The sequence below is a fragment of the Castor canadensis genome, chromosome 3, assembly GCF_047511655.1.
Source record: "Castor canadensis chromosome 3, mCasCan1.hap1v2, whole genome shotgun sequence".
Classification (NCBI taxonomy): Eukaryota; Metazoa; Chordata; class Mammalia; order Rodentia; family Castoridae; genus Castor; species Castor canadensis.
The window spans coordinates 48,277,652-48,302,453 of NC_133388.1; the positions used below are offsets into that span (position 1 = coordinate 48,277,652).

At 36.8% G+C, this 24,802-nt stretch overlaps 1 protein-coding gene across 1 annotated transcript; it reads right to left on the reverse strand.

The window, feature by feature from the left end:
- Positions 1 to 378: 378 nt before the first annotated feature.
- Naa30 (N-alpha-acetyltransferase 30, NatC catalytic subunit) lies at positions 379 to 23,189 on the reverse strand. Its single transcript, XM_020183187.2, has 5 exons — positions 23,053 to 23,189; positions 22,002 to 22,776; positions 17,050 to 17,173; positions 15,070 to 15,125; positions 379 to 3,739 (listed from the first exon to the last, which is right to left on the reverse strand). The coding sequence occupies exons 2-5, from the start codon at positions 22,773 to 22,775 to the stop codon at positions 3,602 to 3,604; spliced, it is 1,092 nt and encodes a 363-aa protein (XP_020038776.1). The 5' UTR covers position 22,776; positions 23,053 to 23,189; the 3' UTR covers positions 379 to 3,601.
- Positions 23,190 to 24,802: the final 1,613 nt, after the last annotated feature.

Consider the following 24,802-nt stretch of genomic DNA (forward strand, 5'->3'; position numbering starts at 1 on the left):
TTCTTGTTAAGCAAAAGGGGAAAAAATTACTTTAAACTGTCACAGGAAAAACTGTTACGGAACAAGTTCTAAAAAAAATAAACAACTTTCAGTTTGGTGCATGCAAAAATACTCTCATTTGTATTGGTCTCTGATATACAAGTTGACTAACTTTGAGTACTTTTAGGAAAATCAAGTCCATGTTGTTATTTTTAAATTTACTTTGTCAGAACACAAAGTAGAGCATTAACAACTGTTTTATTTCTTCCAAATAACTGCTGGATGGAAAGCTGAAAATAGGAAACAGAATAAATTGCTTGTTTTTTTTTTTTGAGAGGTAAAAGCAAAACAACCCAATCATAAAATGCACACAGCTGTATCTTAAAGAAAAATGCAAACACAACTTAACCATACTTTATTTGACTGTATCTTAGACAGCTTGCACATTTCAAATCCCATTAAATCGCTCTCTCCAAAAGGATATGGGACAATAGGAGAAAATTATGCAGCAATATCCAGTCACCAAACAGCAGTCCAATATTTTGAGATACACGTAATATTTTATAGATACTCAACTCATATCTGACGTCAATATAATTTATGGTTATGTTTTTTACAAACCTGAAAGCCCTGTAATTTCATAGCACTCGTTTCAGTGATGTCAAGGTGCACTGAAAAGCAACTCTGATGACTAGCAATTTGATTTGATTTGATCTATGCGCCTGGAAAGTGATGAACTTCATGATTTGTAGACACCATAATAAATATACACATCCAGTCTTATACACATCAGCCAATACCGTAACACAGGGCAAGGTAAAGTTAAAACATGACAAACAAACCCCTTTACATAGATTTGTCAAGCAAGTGGGAAGGGTAATTCGGAGAAGAGAGGCAGAAAGTATTAAAACCAATTTTAATAGTTTTAATTTTTTTTCTTTTTTATTTTGCTGGCTTAAACTTCAAAAACTACTGTGTGGTTTCAGATCTGTGGACTTCTACAGAGTAAGTAGTTTCATCCCAGTGTAAGGGAAATTAAAGTCAGTCCACAATCAAAACTGGTAGTATACCCGTTAGCTTCAATACTAACATATATAGCTTCATTGTAGCATGTATTAAAATGTTCAGCAGTATCACCTGCCAAACCAGTGTCAGTGGATAGTACAGTCAGTTTTAAAGAGGCAGCACCCCAATAAAAGAAAGTTGCACCAGTTTTGCTCAGTTTTAGCCAAGTGAACCCACTGTCAATTATAAACAAGACTATTTTAAGCTGAGAAAAATGAGAGCCTAATATCAAAGTAAATTAATGTTTGATGTTATTTCAACTTGGAGACTTTTAGTTTTGGTAGCAGGTTAACATGCTACCAGTCGAAACTTTAGGTAAACAATTTTTGCACACCCAATTAGACACTGATAACATAAAACAGTTCAACAATATGGCAATGATTCCATTTTTTAGTAACATAGTTAAGGTCACGTTTACAAAAGCCCAGACAATCAGTTCAATTAACTCAGCAATTTTAGGGTTAAGGGTCAGTAGTGATGGTTTCATTGACAACCCACCAAAAACATAAAAATGGCTGAACAGATAATCTAGCATGTATCTACTTACGACTGTCCCCATTTAGTGAGTCAAGCAAATTTATGTTCATAAACAATTATTACCTATGAACCAGCAAGTCAAATATAAAGGGGTGAAATAAAACCTGATATAAGGACAGTGTTTTAGCTAGGTTCCTTCATATTAAAAATAATAAAAGCATCACTATGACTGGCATTCTTCTAAATGCTACAGCCCAAATGAAGTGGGACCAAAAACAGTCTCAAAATGGTCAGCTGAAGAGCTGAGTACTATGTGGGCTTTTTAATATACCCAGTGTTCTGCCCATTAAACTTTAAAGAGCAATATAAAATGAAAGGCGAGTGTTTTCCTAAAAATAAGAAATTATAAATGATCCCACCAGCAGGAAGTTTTATTTTCATCAAATATAAATTGTGCATCTGTGTTTTAGAAGTACTTGTTACCATGTTCACTTTCAAAACACTATACTGAGCAAAGAGCAGCTTTCCTTTAAAAAAATAAAAAGTAACCAACTTTCCTGAAAAGGGGCCTTTACCAACTGCTAATGGAGGTAGGGTTTTTTAAAAATACAGTAATTACAGCCATTAACTTCAAACCAAATCCTAGAGCAGAAGTAAAGCATATTTAAATGAAAAATAACAACAGCACAGATTCCTACAAAACATTTTTCAGAGAATGAATTTTTTTTTCTTATGGGAACCTAGGTTTTCCAGTTAAATTAATTATCCATTACAGGTTTACTGACTCAATGGAAAGCAATTAACTTTAAAAATTGTTATACTGCACTGATTAGCCAGAACACATTGGCTGTTCAGAAAACCCCAAGAACTCATTAAAAAGATTTTCATTTCTCCCTTTTGTTTTTCTGGATGAACAAAGCAAAGTTTCCATAAGAATCTGATCATACAAGTGAAAAGAAAATAAAAGCAGCTTAAAATGGATACTTGCACCTTGAAATCTATTTCCAAGATTAAGAACTAAAAATGAAGCATTTTAAGAAATGGAAGCAAAAATGTGACTCCAAATCAAGTGGGAAAAAAAAAATTCCAGCTACTTTATTGAAGCTGTTCTTCACAGCTTAGCAATAATTTTGATTAAATAAAATCATACCAATTTACACTAATTTTCTATTCTTTTCCCAAAATTCCCCACTCTAAAAAAAAAAAAAAGTGCATCCAAAACCCAGCAATTCCCGGCTCCATCAACTTTTCTTATCCCTTTTGAGACATTTCTCAGATTTTCCAAGTAGATTCAATTTCTTACTGTAAGGAAAGAAGGGACTTCTAAAGTAAACCACTCTGTCACTCACCTGGAAAAAGTATCCAAATAATAAAAATCTGAAATAATTTATTATCAAATTTAGAATTTAAATAAAAACAAAAGTTTGCTTGCAAAGGCCTTAAAGGAAAAAACAACATGCATTTGAAAAACTAAGAGATGAAGACAAAAATACTTATCTACACAGGCACTGACAGACGCAATTTAATTGTTATCTTCACTTGTAAGACATAGCCCACCCTACATTTTTTCATTCACTAATCACTGAGGTACCAATATTTAAGAATGGAAATTTTAATTTTGAAAAAATAAAACCTAAAGTTGAAAGCTTTTCCCTCACCCCTTTCAGAAAACTACAGCAGGTTTTGTGTGAAATGTTAGTATACTTAAAGAGATTTTTACACTCTACATTGGCTTTTTGTAAGGAACAAAAATTATGTTCTACTTACTGGTTCTGTGATAAAATGATCACTATGCAAATAACATTGTCAGTAGACTTTGCAAATGAACAAATCTTGGCTATTCAACTGGCACATCTTGTTGGTACCAAAAGAACTCTTGAAGTTTAAAACAATCTCTTTTAATTCAGAACAAATGCGCCATGCCAAAGTGCAACAAATATTGTGCGACACTCAATGAGACACTGACAGATAAGAGCTGCATGGAAATTACTAAATCCACCTGCAAAGCAATTCTGTACAAATTGCATTGCATGCAAAGGTCAATTCTGTGTGGCTGGAAGTTGTTCTTGAAGGCAGTTTCTCAACGCAGCCACAGTTTAAGTCGCAGTGCATCAACTCCATTTAAATAGTATCTGAACAGCCTCTTATCTCGAACAAAACCAAGATTTTCATAAAGTTTCAATGCAGACTTATTTGTTATTTCTGTTTCCAAAACAACCTTTAAAGAAATAAGAGAAAACTGTTATAATTTCATAACTTGAAAAACTTACAAAGTATATAATCAAATATTTACAAAAAATGTACATTGATTTGTCTAAAATCTGATGGCAAAAACAATACTGATGTACAAAAAAGTCATCAAAATGGCAACAGTAATTATCTCTGAGTCAAGGAGGAGTAGATACTGATTTTTGGGATGCTTGCAATTTTTTGCAATGAGAATATATTTTATGCTAGAACAGAGATGAGCTATTTCCCTGTGGAGAAAAAAAAAATGTGACAAAGATGAAGAAAAAGAAAAAGCCACAAAGGTTTAAAAAAGTAAGTAAGTACTTGGAAAGTAATCAGATTGACCTCTAATTCCTCTTTTTATTAGCATGTTATAATTTATCCTGTTAACAACTACCACACTTGTCAAGCTATAGACCTTGAGCAAAATGTGCTGCTGCCTGTTTTTGTAAATAAAATTTATAGGTGAACTGGTAATATAGTTCAGTGGTTGAGTGCTTGCCTAGCATGCAAAAAGTTCTGGGTTGATCTCCAACACCGGAGGAAAAAAAAATTTTTTTATTGGAATACAGCCCTGAACATTTGTTTACATTATGGCTGCTTTCTTGATACAAAGCAGAGTTGAGCAGTTGCCACCAAGACCTATGGTCAACAAAGCCTAAAATATTTACTATCTTAGTTTTTACAGAGAAAGTTTTCTAAATCTAGATGAGGGGTACTGAGTCATTATGGTACATCACAATCACCTGGAGGGTTTAATAACAGATTGCTGAGCCCCATTTATTGATCCACCTCCGTAGATCTGGGGTCAGGGAGATACTACAGATACCAAAACTTAACAGAGGGACTGGAGGTGTGGCTCAAGCAGTAGCGCACCTGCTTTGTGAGGATGAAGACCTGAGTTCAAGCCCCAATCCCACCAAAAACAAAAACAAAAAAACCCTTAACAGAGGATTTGAGTCTTTTTGAATATCACTGAACTAGTGACCTTAACAATGAAGAACTGATACTTTTGACTATTGTGTGTGCTTATCTTAATATTTCCTTCCCTCTACCAAAACACTCTCTACTCCATCTTCTCAACTTTTACCTATATATATACATATATATGTATCTGCATATGTATTTGTGTGTGTATGTATGTGTGTGTCTGTTTGCTTTTTCCAGCAGTAATGGGGTTTCAACTCAGGGCCTCACGCTTGCTAGGCAGGGGCTCTACTACTTGAGCCACTCTGCCAACCCTTGTTTTTTGTTTGGTATTTTCCAGATAGGCTGGCTTTGAACCATGATCCTCCTGATCTTTGCCTCCTAGAAGCTAGGATCACAGGTGTGAACCACCAGCCCAGGGTTTATGTTTGCCTTTTCTATTGATTACCAACTCATTGAGAATTATCAACACAGTTAGCCACAGTTACTGTTAGGGTGTCATAACCCTCAGGTGTTTCTAAAGAGAAAAAAATGGCAAAGTATAATCAAACAAAGGCCCAACTAAAGCACATGAGGCTCTTTGTGTTCTATCTTAAGCTATCTAAAATCTGACAAGAATTCAAAACAATCGATGTAAATAGAGAAAAAACAGCATTTCAGCTTACACTGAAAACTGAACTCAGGATGTGCTTTTCCTCCACAATTCTGAATCTCCATAAATACCATCTCCATCCCACACCAATGCCTCCATTTGAACCTCTTTCTTGTCCACGAGCCTAACACTGAATACTGAATACTGTCAATTCTTCCTAATCTCTCAAACTGGTCCTCTTCTTTTAATCTGTATTGACTGCACTCTAATCCAACCTGCCATCAACTGTTGTAATTACAAAGAGCTTCCTAACTCAAAAGAGGTCTCCCACTTTCTACAAGTAGAGTGACACTCTTTGCTAATCCCCTACTTAAGATAATTTGATTCTTTTGTCCTCAAGTTAAAGTCCACAAACTAAAAATAATCTGAAAAGACCTAAAAGGCCCATCAAGACATGGTTTTTACCTATCTCTCCAGCTTTGTTTATGTATCTGTCTTCTTCATGTTCAACATCAAACTTTCAGTCTCTGGAACCCACCATGATCTTCCTCACCTTAGATCTTTCAGATAAACTACTTTCTGTTTGGAAGAATGTTCTTCCTGTTCTCCTTGGTTTTGGCCTTGGGCTTATCACTCCCAAATTAGGTAGAATATTGCTTTTCTTTTATACTACCTTGCAACGCTGCACTACTCCATAGAAATACTCTAATGCTTGATGTGTCTATCATTTCTCCCAGCTGGTGAGTCCAATAAAGGCAGGGACCGATCTATACCTCCTTTACAGCTGTTTCCTCTGCACCAAACACACTGCCTGACACACAGAAAGCTCTTCAAAATTTGTTAACTAAATATGTTCTTAGCACCTTTATTATGACATACATTACATAAGCATTAAACAGAAGTATTGCCATGCTTTTTAGATGACCTGAGTCCTTAAAGAAAAAATGTTATCTGAAGGCAATTTCCCATGCAATTAACTCATAAAGGAAATTGTATGTTAAATTCAAACCTCGAAAAGATCTTAAAAATCAAGTAGTTAATAGTTCAGGATCAGTTGGAATTGTTCCTAGGAAGACTTTAAATAAAATTGTAGAGCAAAGAAATTGGTTTAAGATAAGAATTAAAAGTCAACTTCTCTCAGCTCATTAAAAAAAACAAAACACAATTCAATATTTAATAATGTATGTAATGTTAGAGTCTAACTCCAGTATGATTAGTACAAGTTTTCAGTTAAGAATAATTTTCTTGGGAAATTCTTGGAATTCTATTACTAGGACAGCACCTAATTACAGCTAAAATGTTAAATTAAGGTAATTTAATGTGAGAAGTGATAAAGCAGCAACAATGCAAAACTTGAAATTGACTTCACAGAAAAAACAAGTGAACTTTTAAAAAATAAGAGCCATCACTTATTTTCACAGCAACTCTGTGAAACAGATATGGTTATCTTTATTTTACAAATGAATAAAACTTTAAGCAACCAGCAGAGCAAGGATAGATGAGTTCAAATATGAACTAGAGCTTAATAGTAACCACTCTTCAGTAATTCTCTTGATTGTTTCCCACAGTAAACGGGAGATCTAAATTTCTTAGGACAAGATGAAGGGGATCTAAGAGCCCACCATCATTAAGATTTAACAGTCTAAACTATTCAACAGCCATCTTATACAAACATAATTGTTGAATTCTGGTTTGTCAGCCTTCTAATAGATTAAAGCCTAATTACACAGAAAAAACAAAAACTACACTATGAGCTACTCTAATTAAATGTAAAGATTATCTTGTATCTTGGCACATTCACATTCTGTGAATAAACAGGCCATGTATTATTTGACATAACAGAAAATGCCAGGAAGAAGTAACTACTCTTTAGCTTTATAATTAACCATTTAATTTTTTTGCAGGGGTGGTACTAGGGTTTGAACTCAGGGCTTTGTGCTTGCAAAGCAGATGCTACTGCTTGTGCCACACCTCCAGTCCCCATTTAATTTTTGTAAACATAATAAGGAAAATCTCTGAGTTTATACTGGAAATTCACTATAAAGCTTCTCTTTGACTTCACACTACGGAAGTATTACACAGAAAGCCAAAAGACAACTGAAAGGTTTTTTTGATCCCAAAGAAACTTGATGGGTTGAATTCTACAGAAAATGAATTACAACGATGTTCCACTGATTCTCTTTAGCAATAAACCATTATTAGGATAAGCTGAATCATTATAGTTTAGACAGCATTTTTTAATATTGTAGGCTGGAAGCTTGTGGAGAACAGGTATGTCTGCTATTGTCTGGCACCTAGCAGCCTCCACTAGTTATCTACTAAATGAGCTAATTATTGCTCTTTACAACGAAAGATCAGAATTAACATCACACTGCAAAATGACAGAAGCAGTACTGCTAAGTAACAGAAGATGGATAACGAATCCAAGTTTCTCACAATTTTTTTTAATCAGAATTTTTCTTTCTTTCCTTCTCTTCAACAGTCTTTTTTCTTTCTTTCTTCCCTTTGTTGAGGAGGTCATTTGCTTGCTTGTTTTATTTTTTTATCTTTTTTATTGTATTATTGAACTGGGGGTACATCATGACATTTACAAAAGTTCTTACAATATAGCACAGTTAAATTCACCCCCTCCATCATTCTCCTTTATCCCCCTCCCCCACTCCTGGACTAGTTTCAACAGGTCTCACTTTTCCATTTTTATACATAAGTACATAATATTTCCACCACATTCACCTTCCTACACCCTTTCCTTGTATCTTCCACCCTCCCACTGGTGCCAATCCCCAGGCAGGACCTGTTTAGTGTACCTGTTCTCCGTTTTGGAAAAAAAAAAGACATTTCGGTTTATTTAAGATAGCTATACAGTGTCTCATTGTGACATTTTCATGTATATATGTATTATAACCTGAATTGGTTCATCCCCTCTATTTTTCTGCTTTCTATCTTAGTCCTCTTCTTATGGTGGTTTCAACAGGTTTAAAAATTCTCTATTCATTCTTAGATAGTGAAAACATCAACCACATTCACATATTCACCTTCTGAACTTCTTTCTTTTACCCTCCTTCTCTCAATTGTGACCTCCCCTTACAGTAACGTATTTTCGTAATATTGCTTTGGTTCTATACCTCACTTTCTTATACACAATTCTGAAATTAGACCAAACCACTCCTGAAAATCCTTACAGCTTAAATAACTTCCATTTTACTCTATTATTTACCTAGCAGCCTCTGTAACATAGCCAAAATATGTTTCCAGTGAAATTAATATGTTAAACATATTAAACACATAATAAGCATAGCAATAAAAACATATAATTAAAAAGTCATCTTTTACCTTATCGGGGGAATAAGAATGATTAGACCTTCCTACCAATACATGCATATATTCTAACCAAAAACTTCCTTAGATCACCTTAGTTCCTAATAATCTAGTCTAGTCATTATATCTGGAATTTACCAAAATGTCCTGTGCATTACTTGTACCTCATTAGAAATAAGTAGCCTTAGAAATAAGCTAATTAGGCTACAGGAAAATCTCAGGTAACAATGTGTAAACAGTGCACAACAGGTCACAGAGCATATTATTTACACCAGAGAAAAGTGCCTATTAAAACTAAACATATGCACCAAAAAAAACAAAAAAAAATTAGTAAGAAAACACCAAAATGTCTATGCTAAAAAGCTAGGCAGTAAACATTTTCTATTTTCAAGTTTTCCTGTAGTGTTTATTACGGTTTTGGTTTCTCAAAAAGAGAAATGTTTTTAATCGTAAAAATTAAGGTCTGAGGATATAAAGATAGAGCACTTACTTAGCTACACAGGGTCCCAAGTTCAATCCCCATCACCACCAAAAGGAGAATTAAAAAGTACAATTTTTAACTAAAAATGTTTTAAGGTCACATATTACATACTTAAATTTCCATTAAGAAATTTTATTTCATTGCATTATGATCATAGTTAGTTCTGGATATTTTTCTTTTTTTAAATTTTTATGGTACTGGGGTTTGAACTCAGGGCTTACACCTTTAGTCACTCCACCAGTCCTTTTTTGTGATGGGTATTTTCAAGATAGGGTCTTGCAAACTATTTGCCTGGGCTGGCTTCAAACCTTGATGCTCCTTATCTCTGCCTCCTGAGTAGCCTGGATTATAGGTGTGACCCACTAGTGCCTGGCTACCTCTAGATATTAATGACGTGGTAATCATACCTTAAATATTTTTATTTTCACAGATGGAAGATTTCAAGGATACTTGCAGCTTAAAAGTAAAGCCCTGATAATCATACTGACCAACACCTGTCCATATTTTTATTTATTTCAGGGAAAAAAAGCACATAAAAGTAAATGACTACCATGCAGGTCTATCACTTTAGGTATATAGATTTTATTTTAAATTCAAATTCTTGCTATTTATCTTACTTCTTCTAATGTGAAACACAAACCTGAGATACTTGTCTTAGTCACTATGTACATGGCAGCCTGAGCATAGAGGGAGGAGAGACTACAACCAAATCAAGCATATGGGAAATGCATTCTCACTCATGAAGCACAAGCCCACTTGTTTCTTTTTTTGATGCTGTAATTTTTTGGTCAGTGCCAAGTATAAAGGAAATGAAAAAGATCTTTAGCTATGCTGTTTTAACATGTCTAATAAAAAAGTTGGCAAAACCACAGTAAGGCAAAATGAAAATATTAGACCAGGACAAAAGAGCATTATTATTTATGCAAGAACATGGTTTATATTTCAATTCTGTGATTACTAATTCTGGCTTAATTTAGCTTAATTTAATTCTGAAGCTAAAATGACAAGTAGCAATCAAGAGTTATATAAACATGACTCAAAGTCACAAATTCTGCAAACAGAATAGAAAGTAAAAACCAGGTATCTCTGTTAACTTATTCACAGATTTTTTCAAACTCTATCTTCATGAGAATTTTTAAAAATAGCAACAGAATCTAACTGGTGAAAATGTAACTTTTAAGCCCTTCTTAGGGCTGGGTCTACAGTTCAGTGGTAGAGACTTGTTGTCTAGTATGTACAAAGCCCTGGCACCACACAAAAAAAATGTTATTTCTCATAATTGTAACATTTCTTGACCTTTAAAAGAAAGTTTAATGACAGTAAAATCATATGCACAATGTTTTAGAATTGATCACTATATTCTTACAGAATTGTAATTTCAAAGTTTTCCTCAGAAAAATGAATTATGGGGCTGGCAGAGTGGCTCAAGCATAAGAGCATCTGCCTAGCAAATGTGAGGCCCTGAGTTCAAACCCCAGAGCCACCAAAAAAAAGGAATTATGTACAAAGACCATTTTCACATGTTATTTAACCAAAATATATTTTAACAACTTGGTTAACCCTGCAGATGCCTTTTGTTTTTTAAATATATATACTATGCACAAACAAAAACAATTAGTGTTCTCAGAAAGCTTATAGAAAGTTCAGAGAGAAACAACTAATTATACAAGTCAAAATTCAAAAAGGTTTTTTTTTTTTTGGTACAGTGGATCACACCTGTAATCCCAACTACGTTGATAATGGAGCTAGGAGGATGGTGGTACAGGGCCAGCCCTGGCCCTAAAAAAAGTTAGGGGAGACCCTATCTCAGAGAACAAGCCAGGTGGACCATGTCTGTAATTCCAGCTATGAAGAAGGCAGAAGTAGGAGGAAGCTGACCCCAGTCAAAAGCATAAGACTCTCTCTATCTGAAAAATAACTAAACCAAATCTGAAAAATAACTAAAGCAAAAGGGGGTTGGGGGAACATTGCTCAAATGGTAGGGCATTTGCCCTGAATTCAAACCCCTGTACTGCCAAAAGAAAAAAGAAAAAAAAAAAAAAAAAAAACAGAAAGAAAAAGAGAAGGCATCTATGTCTTCCAAGGTGGTTAAGGCAGACACTGAAAGAGTTCAATGACTATTACCACAAAAAAGAATCAACACGGAAGGTAAAACTGATTCTGCTAAGAAGGATCAAAGAAAACTTGTTATTGCTTTTGGTATTGAATTGGCTCTTAAAGACAGAAAACTATTTTAATAAGCCAAGAAGAACCAAGAAGCTACTGGATCTAGCAAATACATCAACACAAAAGCAGTTCCACAGTAGTAAGGGAGCAGAGACCAAACCCAATGGGATGAAATGGTAATATAAGGAAGTAAAAGCAACAAATGCACTTCTATCAAAAGTTAAAAGGAAAAAAAGGGAAAGCAGGGTTTGTTACTTGTATGACTTAAAACTGAATCAAAGAACAGTGAAAGCCTTATGAGGCAAGTCCTGAGTTTAAACCCCAGTACTGAAAATAAAAAAAAAGGTTTTTAAGGTATCAACAGGAGCTCTGTCCTTCATACAGCAATATGAAACATAGATATGCAATTTTTTTTAATTAAGGAAAAGTCTCTAATTCATAAGTAGAGATAGTCAAGCATCAAGAACGATCCATTTAAAAGCATCCAACAGGAAAAGTTCATGGAGCTATCATATCCATTTCAACCTACAATTAAGTAATATTCATTACTTTAAAAAGCAGAAAAATGAGTCAGCATTAGTTTCATGTCCACAATGAAAAGCATTTCTATACTAAAATATATCACTAATTTGGGATTTAACTGTGACAATAAAATAGTCATATTTCCTTATCATACTTAAGAATTTTCAAAGAAATGTTAATGCCATTTAATCATTTGATCAGTTAGTAAAGTACACGGTCTGCCTCACAGGTAGTGAGTAAAATAACTTATAAAAGGCTTAACCACAGCAACAAAATACTCCCTAGCCAAGTAACATCCCTGTTCACTGGAAATGATTCTCTACTTAATAACAGAAGCAGATCAAAACATGGTCCATCAACTTCAAAGACTTCCCCAAATTAAGCAACTTCTGTGTAGCCTGACCTCTCCTTGATGATCTGACCAAGCTAGTGTGGCTATGGTCCAACCATAGACTTCAACACATTAACTTTACCCAGTCCATTTATCTCCTGCAAATTTTAGTTACCACCCACGTAAAAGACAGATTTCTGCACCTTTTACTTTCTGACATTCAAAGTTGTGAATAATATATCTCTTTGCCACCTGTGAGTTACCCATTAGGAATAAAATTAAGTGTCTTTACATCCCAGGATGAGGTCATTATGCTACCAAATATGTCTAAAGGTGATCTCTCCTAATATTAAGCATGATCTGTTAGAATATAGATTAACCAGAAGCATGAGAATACTCTGCATCAAATCTTTGCATTTTAATACGGAAATACGTTAAAATACTGTTAAATAGAAGCAATTATTATTGCAGGATAATGACTTCACTTATATAAAAAAGCTACATCTATGTAAAGGTGTGCATAGAAAATGAAAGGATGCATATTTGCTATACGTAGAAAGAAGGATAAAGAGGTGAAGAACAAGCTGAGTGCTGATGGCTCACGCTTGTAATACTAAATACTTGGGAGGCTGAGACTGGGAATATCATGGTTTGAGACCATTCTGGGCAAAGAGTTTGTGAGACCCCCTCCCATCTCCAAAATAACCAGAGCAAGATGTACTGCAAGTGTGAAGCTCTGAATTCAAACCCCAGTCCCACAAAAAAAAAAAAAAAAAGTGAAGAACATAAAGATGATGGAAGAAGGAATGTTGTAAACAAAAATACACATATACATTACTATTTAATGACTGTGTATAAGTTTTGTACTCAAAAAAACCTTTTAAACAAAGTTAGCAAAAACACTAAGGTCAGTCTCCTATAAAAACTACCTAATTACCTAATCTCATGTATTTTAAGAACTCTGAAGACACATCTGCCATTCAGAAATGGACAATTATCACTTGTATTGCTCACAAAAATTGCTAGTTCAGTACAACCTTGTTTTTCCTTGGTCACCATGGCTATAATATACGTGTTTTCTTGCACACTGTTCAACAGTATATGTTAACATCACTAATCAGCACCAGTATTTACTATGCACCACATATAAAGCAAAGTGCTATAGGATATAAAGAAATTATACCTGCTTTCAGGCCTTATAAACAAGCTAAAGAAAGAAGATGCTCTTAAGTTAATATACGGAGAATTTACATTTAAAAAGCCATTGTCTGATGACCTTATCATTATTTAATGCTTAAGAGATTTTTTTCAAGAGTGAAATATCTTCCATATGGACAGTTTTCCCGTGGGTTAAAAAAAAAAAAGAAACGTGTTAGAGAGAAAATAAGGCCAACATGTAAGCAAATTACAATTGGGTTTGTAAAAAGAAATACCTTCCTTAAATGACTTAACTAGTAGCAAATTTTTTTTATTATTATTCATATGTGCATACAATGCTTGGGTCATTTCTCCCCCCTGCCCCCACTCCCTCCCTTACCACCCACCCCACCCCCCTCTCTCCCCCCAACCCCCTCGCTACCCAGCAGACTCTATTTTGCCCTTATCTCTAATTTTGTTGAAGAGAGAGTATAAGCAATAATAGGAAGGAACAAGGGTTTTTGCTGGTTGAGATAAGGATAGCTATACAGGGAGTTGACTCACATTAATTTCCTGTGCGTGTGTGTTACCTTCTAGGTTAATTCTTTTTGATCTAATCTTTTCTCTAGTTCCTGGTCCCCTTCTTCTATTGGCCTCAGTTGCTTTTAAGGTATCTGCTTTAGTTTCTCTGCGTTGAGGGCAACAAATGCTAGCTAATTTTTTAGGTGTCTTACCTATCCTCATACCTCCTTTGTGTGCTCTCGCTTTTATCTTGTGATCAAAGTTCAATCCCCTTGTTGTGTTTGCCCTTGATCTAACGTCCGCATATGAGGGAGAACATACAATTTTTGGTCTTTTGGGCCAGGCTAACCTCACTCAGAATGATATTCTCCAATTCCATCCATTTACCAGTGAATGATAACATTTTGTTCTTCTTCATGGCTGCATAAAATTCCATTGTGTACAGATACCACATATTCTTGATCCATTCATCAGTAGTGGGGCAAATCTTTTTTAAAATTTGTAATTCTATTTTTCAAACGTTTTTAGTAGTATATGATAGTTATACAGAACATGTCATGACATTTCCATATGTACATATATTGCACCTCAGTTTGGTTCATCCCCTCCATTATTCTCCCTCTTCTCCCACTTCTCTTCTCAAAATGACTTTGACAGGTTTCAATGTTCCATATTCATCCATGTGTAGAAGTACATCAACCGTACTCATCTTCTTTTACCCTTTTCATTTAACCCTCCCACCAATGCTAGTGCCCTCTCCTAAACATGATGTGTTTTACTCTCCTGTCCTTCATTGTTTAGTATCTGTTCAGTTTTCAGTGGGGTTCTGCCTTGGTATTTTACCTGTAAATACATTGTACTTTAAGCAGTCTAACTCCCTCTATCACTCTTCCTCAAACTTTTCCCCCTATAGTTCAACAGTTTCAGTGTATTTCGTTGTGTCTTGTTCCTACACAAATGTGATGTATCTCAATATGATTCACTATCAGTCTTTTCTTATCCTTCTCATTAGTCTCTTCTAACAGTCCCACTTTTGGAAATATGTTCTGCATATATACATGTATATATGATAATACTTGTATTTGTACCAATATCAGTTATTTACTGAAAACGTCTGAGATTTCACTTTTACATTTTGAAGAAATTTACTTTAAGTAAAAATTCCTGTGCTTTTAAATAGAAAATAATTTTCTCCACAAGCTGCATTTGTGTAATAAATTTGTAATGAGATCTGCAGTACAACTATTATAGGGTACTTATTTTTAAAAATACCCAGTAGAATACTGCTCAGGATAAAGGTACTAAATATTTAGAAACACTTACCTCATCACAGTCTCCTTCAACCATGGCATATATAGCTTTCTTAACCAAGTTAGTACCTAAAATATAGATCTGAGTATTAATGAAGGAAAAATATAATTAGGTTCTTAAAGAACTTAAGTTATGCTAATAATAAGCATAGAAATGTCAAATGTTAGGTTCTATCTTCTATCTTCATCTCAAAATACATAAAAAAAATTAGATATAAGAACAGAGAAGCCAATAGAACCCGTACATAGCAATATTAAGGATCCTCCTGAAAGATCTACTTCCTGATAAATTCCTTTTTTTTGTCTAAGCAGTTTTATTCTACCTAAAGGTATGAGGAAAGGAAAAGAAAAAAAAGGCAAGAAAATATCGTATAGACAGAGAAACCCAGGAACGCTGTGGGCTGGCCAGAACTTAATGCATGACCTGAGCTAACTTGCCAAGGATCTTCCAAACCCCTGGACACAAGGTACAAGACAGCCTCACAAAAACTGCTGTGCCACAGTGGGCCAAGATAGAGTCAGCTCCTACAAGCTTTATAGTGAGCTAGAACATTTTGTTAAGTCTGGTACTTTCAGTGATACAGGGGTATGTCTATAAACATCTACCAAAATGTATCATAGCTTAGGCTAAGATATATCTGATACATCAGAAGGGAAAAATTGCCAAATCTGATTTTAAGAAAGACAATTTTATTTTAAAAATCTCTGTATACCCACAGTCATGCCTAAAGGCCTTGACGCAGCCCTAAAGCCACTGATTTCTGCCCTTTGAACTAGTCACATAATTGCCTATCATTTTTCATGAGTCCTTCTCAGCTCTTTTCAATACATCAAAGACTCAAAGTTGGTCTATAAACAAAGCCAAATTCATTAAAAATCTTAATGGGAAGCTATAACTATTTTTTAAAAAGTCAGTTAAACTTTATAAATTGGCTGGGCACAGTGGCACATGACTGTAGTCTCAGCTACAGCTGAGATAGGAGGATCACGTGAACCCAGTAGTTCAAGGCCAGCATGGGCAACTTAGTGTCTCAAAAAAAAAAAGAAAAATGTAAATAAAAACTTAACATATTAAGTAAACCTATTTATACTGATTTCTCATGATGTCGGATACTATCTTAAATAGTCTTAAATATGAGTGCTAGACAGTAACATTCATTTTTTTAAAAGCTACACATTACAAAACTTCTAATAAATACCATGATTACTTATGTAGCTTAAGTATACCCCAGAATTTGACATGCTTCTCCACCTGGTCACCTATCAAGAAAAAAGTGGGTCCTAGACACTAATCAACTAGAACAGTGGTTCTTAACTAGGCTTAAATCACAGTCAACTGGGCAAGCTTCAGCCCCACCTCTGACAGGATGAACAAGATTCTCAGGGGAGGGACCTAAACATTTGCTTTTAAACCACCCAGATGATTCTAACGATCACTATAAACCATGAGTATAAGATTGACTAAACATGCCAGGAAAGGTAGACAGACCAAAGAAAGAGATGAGTTTGGAGAATAGTAAGTAATCGGTTCTCTACTCATGGGCCTCCCTTAAATCGCAATGTGTTTAATGACAAGTACTAACTAATGGTACCAATTACTACATAATTTTGGCTTGACTGAGGTCCACCTAAACCAAGGATAGATAGCTTCTTAAGGGCTGGGATCGCGTGCCCTTGTAACACTATTAAAACCTGCAGTTTCTTGCAGTACTTAGTATAATGAAAAGCATTTTGAATGTGATTTAAAAAAAAAAAAAAATGTTTGGAGGTGAAAACCAATCACCTGCTACTTGTTAAAAAGATATACTTGCAAACAAAACATCAATAAACAATTCATTTTAAGAACTTTTTGACAGTATTATTTAAAAATAAAAGCCTCAATTTTTCCCCTTACCTTCAAATTCATTTCTACAACCTTACATTTAAATTCTGTTTCAAAACACAAAAATGAAGTATTTTTTTCATCCTTTTAGTGAAATAATATTTTCCTTACCAATGCCATTTCTCCTGTATTTGGAATCCACGGCTAACATGGCTATATAACCTCTGCGGAACATCTTTTTGTGCATATCCAACTTGCAAACGATGGCACCTACACACTCCTCCCCTACCATGGCCTTAAAAATAAACAAACAGTTATGAAGAATACAATGCCATTAGGTAATGCAAAATGACCAAGGGAAAACAGCAACCAACCTTTGGTCAGCATTTTTTGAGAGAGGAAGAGTTAATGGGGACTGCAGCAAAAGAGTAATCACAGAAGTTTCAGAAACCTGAATCCCAGAACTCCTTCAATTGTTATGGTTTTTAAAAAAAATCTCTCAATATTCTTTAAAATTTCAATTTCTTATGCCTATTAAAGCTTAGGGGGAAAAAAGACAAGAGTCCCACAAAGTAAACACTCAAGTACTTTATAAAATTTCACAAGGTGTTTATAATTATTTGAAATAAGAACCTAGTTAAGTTTTGGGAAAGAGAATAGGTGAATAAAATAACTTTAAAGAAAAAGAAAGTATTCATTAGGATCAATAAAACATTGTACAATTTGCCCATCAGCAAAGTATTACAAGTTTTTATAATAAAGCATTAATAAAAGATAGGTATAAAACAAAATAGTTAACTTTTTTTGATCAGGAAAAATACTCATTTTTTTTTTTTCAGGAAAAAGACTGCTTAGAAATTATTACTCATATTTAAGCAGTTTTTGCTAGTGAAGTAATATAAAAATTAAGTATGTGACAGATTCATTTTTAGGAAACTATTGACTGTGTGGCTGTCACTGAGCTCTAAAAACTATCAGTATCTAATACTTGGGAGGCTAAGGCAGGATTGTAAGTGAGGCTACCCTGGGTTACACAGAGAAACCATGTCTGAAAAAAAAAATAATTAAAAAAAAATTACCTACAGCTTAAAACCAGACCTTTATATTAGTAGGACTTATAAATCTAGTTCAATAAAAATGCCAGCTTTCCAAACTATTAAAAACTACATGTTAAACAAATGCTAATAACCCTACTTTAGTTAAGATTTCCAGTACCACTGTTGCAAATATTTTTCAAAAATTACAACACTGATAAAAATAAAAAGTTCTAATACTGTCTTCTGGTAAATATAAACAGGGCCAATATCTCCACCATTAAGTAACGTAAAGCAACTTTCCAGAAGCAACTATTTCAAGAAGAAAAGCCAAGAATGGGTTTTAAAATAAGCAGAGTCCAACTAATATCTACTACATGTTTGAACTAAGAATTTGTTAACATTTTTTTATTTTGTCTGTAAGTTGATTTAAAAAAACCCTTTTAATAAACAATGGAGAAATCTTTTTAGGCACGATAACTAATCCATTTTACACAAACCTAAGCTAGGTCAGAAAAATCCTTTTGAATGACTATTAAACAAACCACACTAGTTGAATTCTATTTTATCACACATTCCAAAATTATCTTGGGTCAGTAAATCTCTATAATTGTTTTTATTGGTTCTGAGGATCAAACCCAGGACCTCTAACATGTGTTTTACCACTGAGCTAAACTCCCATCCCCCATTCCCTACCCCCTTTTTTTGGTGGTGTTTGGGATTGAACACAGGGCCTTGTACCAGCTAGGCAAGCACTCTACCACTGAGCTGTAACTCCCATCCCTCCAGACAGCATTTTCTGATTTGAAAATAATTTACTTCAAATATGTGTGTGTGTGTATAATACAAATATATAAAATATAAACATATGTGTATGTACACACATATAATCATCACAGACCAAACGGTACATTTTAAACAGCCAGAAAAACATTTTGGCCTGATCCCATAAGCTAGGTTCATATGATATAAAAATCTATATAAATCTGTGATATGAAACCATAGGCCAGCCACACCTTATAGCTTATAAAGCCAGCCAAAAAGAAAAATTAAAACCACCAAACACAACTAGACAATACTGTTAAATTAAGACAATTTCAAATAAATATTTGTTCTTGAAACATAAGTAAAAAAGCAAACAAAATGTTAGATTAGTTTTAGAGTATTCTCCCAATTAAGAATCTAGCGAAGCAAAATATTAAGTTGTACACATCATCTAAAAATAAAAGTCCAATATTAGGATGCACTGTTATTAATAAAATGTTGACAGTGAAAACCAATACTGCATTTTTTTCTGGTAAATTTATATTTACAACAATTACTAGATTACTTGCTGAATTTGCCAAATAAAAGCTTCTGTATATACTTTTGAAACTCATGCTATTCGATGTACTTTTTCAAGAGCAAAACTGAAAAATCTAACACAATTAAGACTTGATCCCACAAGGTTGAAGATTTGTCAGTCTATAAAACTATGAAAAATATAAATTGTGTCAAACAGATTCCAAAATTCCAGAACACTACAAATAGAAAACTGGAGGGAGCCAGAAAGTTAAATTTAGAATAAATAAACGAAAGTACTGTATTACATTGCTAGTAGTAAATTAAATAACTTCTAAAAGGAACCGACAACTGAAAATACTATGAACTCTAAAAAGGAAAAGTACAAAGTCACTCACAGTGCCTCACCTGTATATTGAACCCTATTTTTACATCTGTTACAATAATTAGGAAGAATTATAAGGAACTGTCAACTTCTTGGTCAATCAAGTATTGCCCCGACTTTCATGTTTAATCCCAAATATTCCTTTGACTCATTACAGGTTACACATGGAAACCAGGAACATTTTAGAGTATTCTAATCTTTTGATATTGACATTTGTAAGAACTGCCCTGTTAGTGAAGGCAACTTTGTGACACACTGGGTTTCACAAAATAAGGTAAGGGTAAGTCACTTTTGTAGAACTTACTTATTACCATCATAAAGGCCAGGAGGCCTGGGTTCTACCTTTATCTCTCTGTCACTAAACAGCTGGAGAATTTTTAACATTTTAAGTCACTCTGGTGTTTCTTTTTTCCATGGAAAAAAAAAAAATGTTGGGCCTACATTATCTCTAGGATCCTTTCAGATATCCTTTTAAAATAAAACTTTCATTTAAAAAGAAATTCATTCTTAATAGGAAATTCAAATCTAAAAGCATGTCAACATAAAGGACCCAGTTTTAAATGGCTTCTCTTATTTAACTACTGTTTTATTGTTCAATACCTGGAAATTCATACTTGTACTAAGAAATCTTATAAGCCAACTACCTTTGATATTTCCATTTCTAGGTATTCAGAATTTAACGTTAAACTCTGCCTAGTGAAGGCTGATGTACAAATTAACTGGCAAAATGAGAGGGGTCTATATAAAACCAAGACTAAAGTTTACTAATATTAAGTTCACCAGGGTCTAAAATGGCAGACAAGTTGAGAGAGACCTAGGTAACAGCATGATTTAAAAGTTGACTAAATACCATAAATACACAGCTACTTTCTGGAACTGAGAGAAAACCTTTTTTTTTTTGTGGTGCTGGAGCTCAAACCCAGGGCCTCACATGTGAGACAAGCACACTACCAGTGAACCACATTACCAGCCGTATTTCAACTTAAAAGGTACACAATTATATACTTTTGTGGGTTAATTTAAAATTAAATCAACCTACAATTTTTAGCAATTACAATGGCATTTGATATGATTTATAATTGTGCTTTAAGTCATTTTCCCATATTCACTGATACGTCTCAGAACTTCTATTTTGATACAGTGCTAAGAATCCTGAATAAGCAGTTTTCTAGAACATAAAATAGTACCTACAGTTTAAACAAATGTACTAAATTGAAATGTAAGCAAAATTAACACAGAAAACAGCAAAACTAACATTATCTACAATACTCAGGCTCTTGTCTTCAGATTACCATCAAGCTATAGAACCAAAAAGATGATTTTTAAAGTACTGTCAAAGCATACTTTAAGAAATTACTGAACACATCTAAGTCAATGTTAAAACATTAGTAGTGGTAGCTTTTCTTTTCACATATCATAAACACTCCTTAAAAGCACCTCTAATAAAATCCAATCAAAACAGTATGTTGTATGTATGTGATACAAAGCATATACCTGCAGTCAGTATTTAAGTTAAAGGTTTCATACAGACTGAAGTTGGGTCAATATTACTGTAAAGAAAGTACAGGTACTAGCAAGGTAGGTTTAAAAAATATATTCAGCTTATTGAATAGCTAAGTCTTTTTGGATTACATGTAAGTAAAAAATGTTGCTAATTATACCCCCACACAAGTCAGTGGTACCAGTTTTTAAACACATCTTTGACCAGTTTCTTACGGAAAAAAAAAAAAATCACATTAGTAACAATTTCACACTTAAGTTTACTGCATTTCACAAAGGGGAATTCTGTTCAAGTTTCAGGAGTCTTTCAGCCACCAGGTGTTAGTAGCACCTTCCGCAATGGAGCATCAGAAAGCAGGCTGGCTACAACTGTTAATTGTCCTGTTGAAGCAAAAGGAAACAATCTCCATAATTACTGAACATGTTTGTAAGTTTTAATTCTCCAAAGTGGTCACAGCAAGTTTACTGACAATCATGTTCATCAAAACATGTTTATGTACACACTCTTCCCTATGGCTGTAATTGAGAGATTAATAAGGAAGGCCTGTATGGGAACAGAACCATGTTCAAATCAAATGACTGCAAACTGCTTTGACAACGAGGGAGGGTAATTAAAAATGGTTAAACATGATTATAAGCTCATGGAAACAGGACACAAGATCCCCCCCGCCCAGTGAAACATACATCATACAGGCTTGCTGCCTTTACATCAGTATCAAGTTAATCCAGATCACGAAGTCTTACCTTGCGAACAGGTCCATTAAATAACTAAGACTGTGTACACGCACTTTAGCACTTCACATCACGTAAGGTGCTACGAAATGCAGGATCCATCCACTGCCACACTCTGGGCCCTCACACTCCCTGCCCTGCGTGGCCTGGATCTCTGTTGGGCTCACCCTCTTTCCATTCCATCCACTTACCAAGAAGCACAGCTGTGGCCAGTTGTGGATAAAATATCTATAGGTATAAATGGAGTAGGGTTCAGACAGATCTTTGGTGATCAGTCTCATGATATCAGGCATTTGGAGCTCGGATTCATATCGGACATATCGTATCGTCCGATCCTCCCCAGGCTCGACCTCCCTGCCCGAGGGGCTTCTTAAACTGCAGCCGGCGGTCAGGGACGAAGACAGCAGCCGCACCTGCTCGTCCTCCTCCTCCTCCTCCAACTCCTCGGGCTCAGTGCCCTCGGCCAGTCCATTGCGGGCCGCCGCGGGGTCGCTGGCCGCCGCCTCTGCTGGGCTGGAGAGCGCAGTCCTTGCATTATTAGGAAGGGGGTGAGGGGGTCTCTCGCCCGAGTGTACCCCGGCTCCTTTTGTGGCAGTCGCTTTGGGGGCCCCGTCGGGGGTGGCCGTGGCGGCGGCCGCCTCCGCTGCTGCACTCAGGACCTTGCTCTTGAGCGAGGCGGCTGCCCGGAGGTGTCGCAGTTCGGGGCTGATCAATCCGTTGAGCTGCGGCTGCTCCTGCGACGGCTGCGGGCAGCGGAGGCACCGATGCCCCTGGGTCGCCGCGGTCGCCTCGCCGCTCGCCGGGCTCCTGCCGCCGCCTTCGTGCTCCTCGTCGTCCTCCTCCTCCTCGCTGCAGCAGGCGACGGCGGCCCCCGCCGGGAAGGGGCAACGGGGCTCGGCCGCCGCCGGGCCCGGAGGTGCTGGTGGTGGGAGGAGGCTGCTAGGCCCAGGCGGTACCTCCGCCATCCTACAAGCGACACAGAGCGACAGGGGAGGCCATGAGACCCGACCAGCCAGCGTGAAGCAAGCGGGGGCGACGGATGCGGGGGGGAACAAAGGCAGAAACCGTCCCTTCCCTCACCGAGCTGCCCCCCAATTCCGCGCCACCCGCCTCTCTCCCCCCACCCTCCCCCAGCTCGCCAGCGCCGCCCAGTCGCTCAGCCGGCCACCGTCCCCGTCCACCCGGGCCTATTCGCCAACCCTGTCACCCGCGGCCCCTCCCCGTCCCCTCCTGGCGGCTCACCCCGCACCGGTCCCCGCCGCTGCCGCCACTCCTCTTCCTCAGCCACCGCCGCCGCCGCCTCCTTCACCGCCGCGGCCGCCTCCACCGCCGCCGCCAAGGATCTCACCCAGTCGCCGCCGCCGTAAAGCGCCTCGGCTGTTACCCCGGGTAAAGTTTCCTGGGCCTGGCTTTACGACACTTCCCTGCCTGCCGGCTGCCGGGGCCGCGGGAAAGGGGCGTGGAGGGAGGTGACCTGCGGAGGGGCGGGGACGAAGGTGTCTCATGCCGGCCTCGGGTGGCCGCGTGCTAATGATGAGGCTGTGGGTGGGGAAGTTACTGAAGGCCTTAGCATCATGGGGGGGCTCCCTACCCTCTCTCTCCCTCTCTCTTCCGCTTCGGGGCTCAGCAACCTACGGGGCTTGTCGCGCGGGGCCGGGTCGGAGCTCCAAGTCTGCCGCCCCCACGAAGCTATGGCGAATCCCGCCGGCTTCCGGCGGGCGGACCTGGTCATTTACAAGTCACCTCTTCGCAACTGCCCAGCGTTTAACTTTTGACCTGGCCAGGGACGTGGGAGGGAGGAGCGGTTAGAAATGGAGCAAATCGGGGAAGCACATGGAAAAGGAGAGGAAGTTTAAAGCTTTAAACTGTGAAAATAGGAGGCTGGGTGTGGAAAACCTGGCGCCGGCAATGTGGATGAGACCCTTTACCCCTTTGAAACCAGAGAACAGCTAGTCAGTTCTCTCCCTCCTCTCCCTCGCTCTCACTCCCTCCCCACCTCCCCCACACCCCCCCAGGAAAATTGGAAGTAAAACGTGACTAACAGGTGCTGGGCAACTGCAAACTCGCCTGGGGAAGGGTGACAGGTAGTATAAGAGCGTGACAGCGACCAAAAAAGTGCGTTCCTGGTCTGTGGCAGGAATTGTGATAGGTAAAAAGGTGACCTGATCCTCCCAAGTGATCTGCCCAGCCGGTGCAGGAGTAGAACTGTAGCACACACTTGATGCATGTGACTAGCCTCTTTCTGCTTTTGACCATAATTTGAGGCTTTTCAGGAGGTCTGAGCTGAGAGACAGGCAGGTAATGTAACTCACTTGCACACTGAGCAAATTTGGTTTTCAAAAAACATTTGTAGAGTTGGTCAGGTGTACTCAAGATGGACATTTCCAGATATCTCCTTCTATGACTGAATATGTTTGCAACTTTCTGTCATAATCTAAACTCTGTAAAAAGTGAGATACACTGTAGCATGGATGTTAGACACAAGAGTTAGAGTCCTATGGCTTTTATGGAGACATTCAATCTATAGAGATAATAAAAATTGTTACTATGTGCAAGACACTGTTCTAATTGTCTTGTTTGTATTTATTAACTCATTTACAAATTTGTGTCCTGTGGAAATGTTGACATTTGTGTACAAATAAGCATACAGAACTTGTTTATTTCAGCCTTGTCCAAGCCAACTTTTTATAAATAAAGAATGACTAAATAAATTACTGTTAATTATGTTATTGCTTAAAAGATTGAAATGGGTACATGTATTGGTACCCTTCTAGATACTATGGCTTCTTTGAAAAGTATTCCCATAATTTAGCAGTATAAAACAGCCATCTATTTTGCTCACAGATTGTGTAGGTCAGAAATTCAGACAGCACAGCAGGGATGGAAACTTTACTCACAGGCTGGTTGTTGATTTTGGCTAAAGGCTGGAGGCTTTAAATCTATTCCTTATAGATCTGTATATGGTCTTCTAGAAGAGATTCATTTAAGCATC